Genomic DNA, 11227 nt, shown 5'->3' with positions numbered 1-11227 from the left:
CAACAATACCGTGCAACTGGGGAGAGTTTTAAGGAATAAAACACATCTCACAAGTGCCATTTGCAGTCCAGGTGTGATTATATGCACGACCGTTTTTCCTCCTCTCCAAAAAACCTCAGCTCAATTTCATTTCCCACAATTCCACAGAGACTGGATGTAATAAGTGCAGTGTATTGTGCTGCACGGTACATGAATAGACGGCTGTTGTAGAACAGATTTATTTCCTAGACGAACAGTGAATTCGATGCAAATGAAATTGTGTGATTAATGTAAAATGTAAACAAAAGCTGTTTTCATTGATGCGCAATGCATCATTAAAACTAGCTGAACTTCATTGCTCTTCCACTGTGTTAAGTGCAAAAACAAGTGCAAATCATACAGGGTTTACACAGTGTAATAGACAAAGCCGATGTGTGTGTGTGTGTGTGTGTGTGTGTGTGTGTGTGTGTGTGTGTGTGTGTGTGTGTGTGTATATATACACCTCCCTGTCCTGCGACCGTGCACAAAAAGCGCCCGCCGCTCCCCCGAGCCTGATCACGTGACTTGACATCTGCTGGCACTGGCAACCAAAGAAAACCAAGCAACGCACAAGGAGGAGATGAACAGCATCCTACTGCTGCCACTTTCCACTGCTGAGACTGTCAGGAGTCTGTTCCTTTGGCGCGCGCGCTGCTTTTTCAACTCCAACCTGCTGCTTTAAAAGCCTTTAAAGAGCTTTAAGGGAACTTTAACATTTATTGATTTCTTTTTGTTGTTGCTGCTGAGTTGATGCTCTAAAGGAGAGAGCATGCTTCATTTGTGTTAAGGGGCTGGCATGTGCGCTGCCCCGCCGCCGCCGCTGCCAAACTGGAGGGTCGCGGTTCGCGCATCGGGGCGCTCCTGCAGGGGCTGGGATGCGCGCCCGGTACCTCCCGGTTCCTTTCAGGCTTCGGCGCTGAGCATCAGCGCCCGCAGGATTCGAGCAGGGCTGCGAGGAGCCGCTCCACACGGAGCAGGATGCCGGTGATGAGGGGACTTCTCGCCCCGCAGAACACCTTCCTCGACACGATCGCCACGCGCTTCGACGGCACCCGTGAGTAGCGCGCAACCGCACGAGCGTTTCAGCTTCCACACACTGGCCTTGTCCAAGCTTTCCGCTGCGTTCACGTTCCAAATAAACATGATATTAAATGCAAACACTGAGGCACGCACCGCATTTAGTGTGCGCTCTCACAGATACATGTACCAAACTGTACTTTTCCAGATCATTCAGATTGTACCATCAAAGAAACAGCTTTTATAAATATATTATATATATATTTAATTTTTGCTTGGGGAAGCTTTTACAGTTTTAGCTATATTTATGTGACTTCATTAAATTTCTTTCAGATGAAATCATGTTATCTTTATTGGACCACCTCAGAGAAAAGTACAGTTTGTTGTCTTCTGGGTGTTTACCATGTGCCTGTGCTTGTTTGTGTCACTTTGCTAGTCTTTATAATAATAATAATAATAATAATAATAATAATAATAATAATAATAACAATTAATTGAATTATTTGTCTGGTATATTATTTGTCATTGTCTGGTATATATTATTACTGTTGTTAATAATAATAATGACAATAATAATAATAATAATAATAATAATAATAATAATAATAATAATAATGATAATTGAATTCTTCTTCTTCTTCTTCTTCTTCTTCTTCTTCTTCTTCTTCTTCTTCTTAACAATAGTAATAATAAATACCAGACAATGGCATTTCACTGATATAGGTCAACACGTTTGGCAAAATATTCACCTAAAATAAATCTATTACATAGCCTCATTTTTCTTACGTCACTTCCACAGAACGCAGAAGACAAAGTATAAACTGTTCCCCATGTGTCCTATAACACTGCATCCATCTCCAGTGTACAGCCTGAATTCCTCTGTGCTGGTGACAAAAGAAGACGTGGCCTGTCTTTAACAGCACACACAGTATTTTTGCTGTCGCAAGCTGTTCCTCTGTCCTGTGTGTGTATACTAAAGAGAAGCAGGTGCATGTGCCAATCAGCTTTAGCAGCTTGATTGTTACTAGCAGCAGCTCTCATTGTTCCTGATACTTTGTTCTTGATTCTTGCTTGAAGAATCCTTTTTTTTGCTGTTTCTCAGAATAGAAGCCCTGCAGGAAAGAAAAGAATACATTTTCTTGTTGAGTAATTTAGTGAGCAGATGGTCTGAGTAACCAGACGGGTGTGTGCGGGGTGGAAAGTGTTGAGAGGGCACTTCTGAGGGAGAGACTGGCTGCTTCCCAAACCGTGTAGTACTGTACCAATTGACACATCTGAGCAGTACAAAACCAGTGCTTTGATGAACTTGTAACATATTCTGATGTTATTTATTATATGTGCATTTTGGCTGCAATTGCAGTGCAAACCTGAAGTAGCTGCTTTGGTCTGTTTACAGTACATTGAAACATATTTTGTGTGAAGCATGATGTTGGTAGCTCAGTGGTGACGGTGTTAGACTGCTGATCAGAAGGTTGTGAGTTTGAACCACAGGTCCATAAAGCTGCCACTGCCGGGCCCCTGAGCAAGACCCTTAACCTTCAATTGTATAAAATGAGATAAAGATGTATGTCACTCTGGATAAGGGCTTCTGACAAATGCCATAAATGTACACAGATAAAAAGTTGGTATTCTGGTGCAGCAGGTAGTGCTACTGCCATAACGCCTCCCAGCTCTGAATCTCTGGTTTGAGCTCTGATCTTGAGCTCAGGTTACTGGCTGTAATTCCTCTGTGCTCTCTGTTTTCACAGACAATGTGAATTGGCTCTGATAACTTAACTTCCCCTAGTTGTAAATGTGCGTATGCATGATGCCTTGTAATATCTGGTCTCCAAGCCTACATTTTCTAGAAAAAAACAAAAAGCTCAAACACACACGCACACGCACACGCACACGTACGCACACACACACACACACACACACACACACACACACACACACACACACACACACACACACACACACACACACACACACAGACACACACACACACACACGAACATGAAGCATGCCAAATGTTTTGTCGTGAAACAGCGTTTAAGTCCGGGATACTTTCCTGCACTGAAACGTTTCTGACTACAGTGAATCAGTATTTATCGTGTATTTTTCATTGTACTATCTGCTCACCAGAGGGTGCTGGATTGGCATCAGTAATGTGAAAAGTTTCCAGTTTTAGAGCTCAATCCACTTTCTTACATGTGAAGCAATGCAGTGTTACTCAGATTAACAAGCTCGCTAACACACACCACACAGGGAGAGCTAGGAAGCGATACGGAAATGAATGCGTATGGTTCATTAGCATGACAATAATAACTAACTTATAGCTTGGTGAGTTACGCTGCTTTTTATCGTCCCATACTGACAAAGGTTTTGTTACTTAGTACTTAATAAATGATTACAGAATTCTGAGAATCAGTCATTTGGATGATAGGATTTTTGAATGTATGTGTTTACAGCCTGAGTTTGTATGGCATGAGTGATAGCTCCTGTGAGAACACTTCCATTTTTTAGCCCTGTTAGTATAATGCATCGTGAGTATAGCTGCATAGCCAGTGTATTGAATTTATCCACATTTCGGCTCCATTTTGTAGCTGATTGTTGAGTGAGTGTTCCCTAAACCATTTACATGGCCCACTCTGTTGATAAGCACTCAATAAAGTGGGAAATAACAGAACAAGAGGAAGATCCCATCTTAGCCCTGGCCGGGTCTGCTCTTCTTATCTGTCCACAAAGATGTACTCGTCATCTGTACTTGCTCTGATATATATATATATATATATATATATATATATATATATATATATATAAATATATATATATATACACACACACACACACACACACACACGCACACGCACACACATTCACTCACTCACACACACACACACACACACACACACACACACACACACACACACACACACACACACACACACACACACAATGTCACGACTATTGGTAACGAATCTTATCAGTACCAAGCTCACTTAATCAACATGATGTTACAACAGAGAGGGCACCATGACATTAAGATACGGGCTTCATCGAATGCGCTGCTTAAAAATACCTTTTGTAGAACTGCAGATCATTATCTGAGGTGGTTCTGCTGTGAACAAGGATGCTTGCCAGCTTAGCTCTGGTAGGCCTGCAAGTTTTTTTGTCACTGATGAGTCTCAGCGTTCTGCCAGCCTCGCCCACACATTCACACATTGCCTAAAGCTCTACAAACAAGTTTTCCTAGCAAGCAGCCATCTATAACTGTGAGCAATAAAAGATCAGAAAAAGATCATGACCTGTAAAGGGCGTGCTGCCACACATTACAAATCGGGTCCTTTAGATTTACCCCGTGATTGATTGAGAGAGCGAAGGCTTTGAAAACCGGAGAAGATTTAGAATAGCAAAGCGTTGTTCATGTAAGGAACAGATTAATAATAAGCTTTGTCAGCATGAGAAGATGCAGAAAATTAGTTCGCCAAGAGGTGAATGCTGTGTGTCTGAAATCATGTCTCCATTCAAAAAACAGCCATTAAGAACTAACCGCTACGCATTACAGTTAAAACAATGTTGTGATTGCAGCTGCAGATCAATAATGCATGAATGTGCTCAAGGTGGAACTGGTGGAAACCAATCTTTTCCTTTTCATGTATGTCTCTCTAGATTGAGCCCAGTCTTCCAGCTAGAGATCTAGCATTCTGCGCCATGTATTTAACCCCCAACCCTGATTCCATTCATCCATCAAGGCAGGATGATTACCATGGAGTGAAAAAAAAAAAAAAAAGCAAAAATGTTTACCACCACCCTTAAGACTGAGGCTCATTCAGAGTGATCAGTATAATTCGGAGTGCATAAACGGAGGCCGCACCCTTCTCGAAGTGCGCACACTCGGCTAATTATACACCTCCAACAGCGCTCATTGTAATTAACTCCCGCCAGTGTCAAGAATGCATTGTGGCCTCTTGGCTGTCAGCAAAGAGCTCGAACAACACGTTGCCACCGCTCAAAAGCTGGAAGTTCTCCAGACGGACTACAAGCAACGACTTAGAGCAATGATGAGAAATGTGTTCGGTTCAGTGAGTTAGCTTTGTGGAAGCACAGCCATGCACCAGGGTCTCATTTATTGACATCTTAGCATAGCTTTTCTATCGTTTGTACTGTAGTCATTATGACACAAAAGGTCAGTTGAAATTAGTTGTAAGAATAATAACATCTGTTTTTTTTCTGTGCTGCATAGTAAATTGCTTGGTGAGGCAAATGTGCAATAATATAATTAGACAACACAAAAAGGCACAGAAACACTTACACTCGTGCTCTCATCCAGCAATATCACTTGTCTGGCACATGGGTAAGATGTACTTGGAGTTTAAAATAAAACGTTCAGCTCTCACAGTATAAAAATGCAATAATATTACGCAATAATGAAATATTTCCCATTATGTCCGGGTTACTATATTCTGGGTAACATCTGACAATTAAATGCAATTGCAGCGATACTTGTTAAAAACAAAGATGTTTGTCTCTTGTCCATTTCCCTGCTAGAATCTAGCTAGTGCAAATATAATCACACCAACAACATAGCGAGCATTTGTGCTGTCTTAAGGGTTAAAAAATAAACTGATATTTTTGTCAGATCTCTCAAAATTCTCCTAAATGTTCTTTTTTTTATTATTTAAAATTTGAGCAATTTTCTTAGTGATCCCAGTATTAGAAAAAAGTGAAGCAAAGGTTTTGTTCTTGTTTCCATATTAGCACAAAACACACACAATGTGTTCTGCTGATGTGCAACATCTGTCCTGACCCCACACATCCTAAACCCAAGTTTCAGACAAAGCAAATAAACTCCAGACAAAAAAGCATTGCTTATTAAAGGGGAATGCAGGCCGAGACTGTAATGGTGCCACAGATGACAGAACCACCACGACTGCACGTTAAAGCGGCCGACGGGTCGTAGATCAGGTTTTTTCAGAGGAACAAGTAAACAATAGTTTAGAAAAGAAGGTGGGGAAGAGGAAGATGAAGAGGAAGATGGGGATGACTACAACTCAGAGCACGACGCATCATCTTCACATAAAAAAGCTGAACGTTTTGGTTAAACGACAGGAAAATTATTAATTAATATGACAACCAAGGAATGGATAGCACCATAAAATGTCATAAACATGACCCCAGAGCATGAAGGTGTGCAGTTGCCCATGCCCACAACATTGTCTTAACATGTTCATCACACCATCCATTGAGAAACTCCTCCTGAATGACATACAGTAGGACGCTCAGCAAGCCAGCAAAGAATGGCATCAAGATATCGGTGGCATGTGACACACATTCAAGCTGTGTGTGGAAGATGTAAAGTCTACACAGGGAAGCCAACCAGTGGAGGCTCAGAGAAGAACAAGGGGATGTGGTACAGTATGTGCTTGATGTGGCAGATGGACTGAGGGGGACAAGGTCATGTGATACTTTCTTCACTGCTGAAGAGGAGGAGCATCGTGGAACAAGCCTTACCACCAATACTACTAAAAAGGAACAAGCCAGCCATCATCCTAGACTACAACCACGAGATCTACTCTACCTGGATTCCTGATAAGCGCAAAAACAGGAGCGTGTTCCTAGGTGGAGAAGCTAGGAAAGACAATTTCAACCCAATACAGTCAAAGAAAGGAACACCTCCCATAACCACATGGTAAAGCCGATCAGGGGCTGAATCTTGTCCTCATCCACCCGAGGCTGCAGCTAGGGCATGTGAGAAGAGAAGATGCCAGTTCTACCTACCGAATAAGGACTGTTAAGACAAATGTTATCTGTAAATTCCGTGCACACACTGGCATGCTGTACTACATGTGCTCATTAGAGTTGAACTTCACATCAGTTATCTTATTTTATTCTTATTTATTGTTCTTGTCTCAGGCAGTGGCTCAAAAATGGACTTTTGCATTCATTTCGAAATAATTAAGTATTTTGCAGCTATAAACAGTACAGTATATGATTCCAGTGTACACCTCTGCACTAATACTTCACTGTCTGTAATCACAATGCAGTAATCTCTCTGCTCCATCCTGTACATCCTGCTACATCTTTTCTACCAGTTATAATTCTATATAACCTTTAATTCTAGTTTACGTTCGTTTACGTATATTTGTAAATTGTGTACTTATATTATCTGCACACTCACAGTATATTCCTTGCTTCCCCTTGTACATACAATGCACATAATGCACACATTTGATCGATATATATATATATATAATTTTTTTTTTAGATGTATTGGACAACTTGCACATAACTTTTTTTTTTTTTTTTACATATACAGACATATTTATCTACACTGGTTCCTGCTACCTGTAGGACAATACATTTTTATCTATCTATCTATCTATCTATCTATCTATCTATCTATCTATCTATCTATCTATCTATCTATCTATCTATCTATCTATCTATCTATCTATCTATCTATCTATCTATCTATCTATTCATCCATCCATCATTCTTCTGTCATCCATCTATTCATCCATCAATCTATTATTCATCTATCATCCATCCACCCATCTATCCATCCATCCATCCATCATTATTCCATCGTCCATACAGTATATTTATCTATCCATCCATGATTTTTCCATCCATCCATCCATCCATCCATCCATCCATCCATCCATCCATCCATCCATCCATCCATCCATCCAGTAGAACATGATTCCATGTTTATGATTCAGGTATTTGATGGAAGGTGATTATATATTTCATCAGGAATAGCTTTATTTTGTACTTGGTCCTCCTCACAAACACACCTATCTATCTATAAATCTATCTATCTATCTATCTATCTATCTATCTATCTATCTATCTATCTATCTATCTATCTATCTATCTATCTATCTATCTATCTATCTATCTATCTATCTATCTATCTATCTATCTATCTATGCAATAACTTTAGCAATAACAATAATAATAAGCCTCGTCTTTAATAAAGAAAATAAATATAGGACAAGGGGAGTATACATACATGTTACGGGCTCAGTGCAGCTCATGTTCAGTTCGTCTCAGGATCCTGGGACAGGACATAACAGCGTAAACAAACATGATCATACAACGTGTTTTTACTTTCTAGATCAATTCCTCTACTCACAGATTTCTTCTGACTGATCAAACCTTGGCTGTTAAGACACTTAGCTAGAGAGATCGTGTGTGCAGATCTGGAGCTGTCTGGTGTTCGGTGAGCTGAAGTGTTTTGGATGCACTTCGCACAGACGGGCTGCTTTTACACGCTGCTCAGTTCAGCATCGCACCCAAGTTTGAATCACAGCATGTTAAAGTGACATGTTCGTACTCAACCGTGTCACACGGCCAACTCAACACAATACACAAACACAACAGCTTCACAAGGCTCTGCTCCATTGTCACTAAGCAGACATCTTAAATAAACAGATTTTTCTGGCTGACCAGGGGGTGGGGGTGGGGGTGGGGAACAAGGGGGCAGGGGCTACTTTCTTCCAACGTGAATGCATGAGTCATATTGATCAGATAATGTGCTCTTAAAGGACACAAATGCACAGATACAGATATAAGGTGCACACCAGACAGGTTTAAAGGGCATCGGGTTGAGACCAGTTATACACCATGTATCATCAAATGTCATTTTCTGTGCTTGTGGGACAAAGAAAGACTACATACTATACATTATAGTCTATAGTATGTAGATTCAGCACTAAACACCGCTAAGGCACATGCACACATCAGTTAACACCCCAACGGTCACATACACACCTTTACACACATCATTAACACCTGTAACACATGTACACAATAAAAACTCATAACACACACATATCAGTGAACACCCCAACGGTCACATACACACCTTTACACACATCATTAACACCTGTAACACATGCACACATCAATAAAAACTCATAACACACACATATCAGTGAACACCCCAACGGTCACATACACACCTTTACACACACCATTAACACCTGTAACACATGCACACATCAATAAAAACTCATAACACACACATATCAGTGAACACCCCAACGGTCACATACACACCTTTACACACACCATTAACACCTGTAACACATGTACACAATAAAAACTCATAACACACACATATCAGTGAACACCCCAACGGTCACATACACACCTTTACACACACATCAGTGAACACCCCAACGGTCACATACACACCTTTACACACACATCAGTGAACACCCCAACGGTCACATACACACCTTTACACACACCATTAACACCTGTAACACATGTACACAATAAAAACTCATAACACACACATATCAGTGAACACCCCAACGGTCACATACACACCTTTACACACACCATTAACACCTGTAACACATGTACACAATAAAAACTCATAACACACACATATCAGTGAACACCCCAACGGTCACATACACACCTTTACACACACCATTAACACCTGTAACACATGTACACAATAAAAACTCATAACACACACATATCAGTGAACACCCCAACGGTCACATACACACCTTTACACACATATCAGTGAACACCCCAACGGTCACATACACACCTTTACACACACCATTAACACCTGTAACACATGCACACATCAATAAAAACTCATAACACACACACTCATCAGTATACACCCCTAACACACACACAGACATATCACTATACACACCTTCACACATATCATTAACACCTCTAACACATACTGTACACACACATCGATAAAAACTCATAACACACACACACACACACTCAACAGTATACACCTCTAACACACACAGACACATCACTAAAAACTCATACACACCTTCACACATATCATTAACCCCCTTACATACAGTACATACATGCACAGATAACATTAAACATTCCTAACACATACACACACACACACACACACACATTCCTAACACCCCAACACACACTTTCCTTCACACATATTAACACCTCTATCACACTCACAGACATAGCACTAAACACTCATGACGAAAACACAGACACCTCCACACATATCATTAACACCCCTAACACACACAACACCCTTAACACACACTCGTACACACACATGCATACACACACACACACACACACACACACATTTTTTCTTTTCATTTTTGCTGCTTAGGAGAAGAGGAGTATATATAATGTTATATAATTAGTGTCTTATCTTAATTTAAGGCACTGATTTGCTTGTTTATGGATTCAAAAGTGATATATATATAATGTGTGTGTGTGTGTGTGTGTGTGTGTGTGTGTGTGTGTGTGTGTGTGTGTGTGTGTGTGTGTGTGTAAAATATCATTAAATATTCAGTCCTTTATTAAGAAATGTCAACATGTCGTTACACGCCTGTAGATGTGTGTTCTTTAGCTGAAATGCTGTATGTGGTTTTACAAGCAAACTAAATAACAGGCTTAAATAAGACAAGCTCTGTAACAACGTGCTAATGGTTTGTATCCACCTGCAGGTAATACACACAAAGGTCTTTACCTTTCCCTTCTAGGAAATTGGACTTCTTTACATTACATTTTGCAGATAATTTAAAAGTTTAAATAAAAAACAAACAACCTTTTATTTGGTTTTATTTGTTTAGTTATTTTACTTAAATCTTCCTATGGGGACCAGAGCCAAAGAGGCAGGGCAAAAGGGTGGGGTTGGAAGAAGTGGGAGGGAGAATAGGAAGGAGGAGGAGGTGGGGCCAGCTACGCCCCCCCGCCAATGTGGATGTGCTATGTGTGTGGTGTGCCTTTTTTGCTTCTCACTCTTGTTTTTTTTTCCCTTCCATCCTCCGGTATGGGCCGGCGTGTTATTTTCTCTTTGCAGTTTGATCCTAGTTACCCTCTTGTTTGCCCCACCCCCCACGCCACATAGCCACATTGCACACCGCCCACATTTCCCCCCACCTCCCCCACTCCACATCACCCACTCGCCCCTATAGTGGACCATTTTACCCCACCACACGCTGTTCCCGCCTCCTCCCCCTCCCCACATTGCTTCTTGTCCACCATTTCTTCCCCCACCCTTCTCCTCCTTCTTTTTTTTTTTATGTTTTTTTTCTTCCCCTCCCTTCCGCGAAACTGTTCCCATTTTTTTTTCCCACACTGCTCGCCTTTTGCTTTAGCCTTGGCCAATTGTCCGTCGTTAGAAAAATATCCGCTTCCATAGACTCCACTCCCTCTCAGTATCCAGCTGCTA

General features: G+C 40.9%; 1 protein-coding gene across 1 annotated transcript in view; it reads left to right on the top strand.

The window, feature by feature from the left end:
* The first annotated feature begins 461 nt into the window (after positions 1–461).
* kcnh3 (potassium voltage-gated channel, subfamily H (eag-related), member 3) overlaps positions 462–11227 on the top strand; it is a 168098-nt gene continuing 157332 nt past the window's right edge. Inside the window, exon 1 of the mRNA XM_027143559.2 lies at positions 462–1072. Within this exon, the coding sequence (XP_026999360.2) occupies positions 997–1072 (76 nt within the window). The 5' untranslated portion in view covers positions 462–996. The remainder of the gene's footprint in view (positions 1073–11227) is intronic.

This window comes from Tachysurus fulvidraco, chromosome 6 (assembly GCF_022655615.1).
Source record: "Tachysurus fulvidraco isolate hzauxx_2018 chromosome 6, HZAU_PFXX_2.0, whole genome shotgun sequence".
Taxonomy (NCBI): domain Eukaryota; kingdom Metazoa; phylum Chordata; class Actinopteri; order Siluriformes; family Bagridae; genus Tachysurus; species Tachysurus fulvidraco.
The sequence above is the reverse complement of the archived record's forward strand: the minus strand, read 5'-3'. Positions and strand labels throughout refer to the sequence as shown.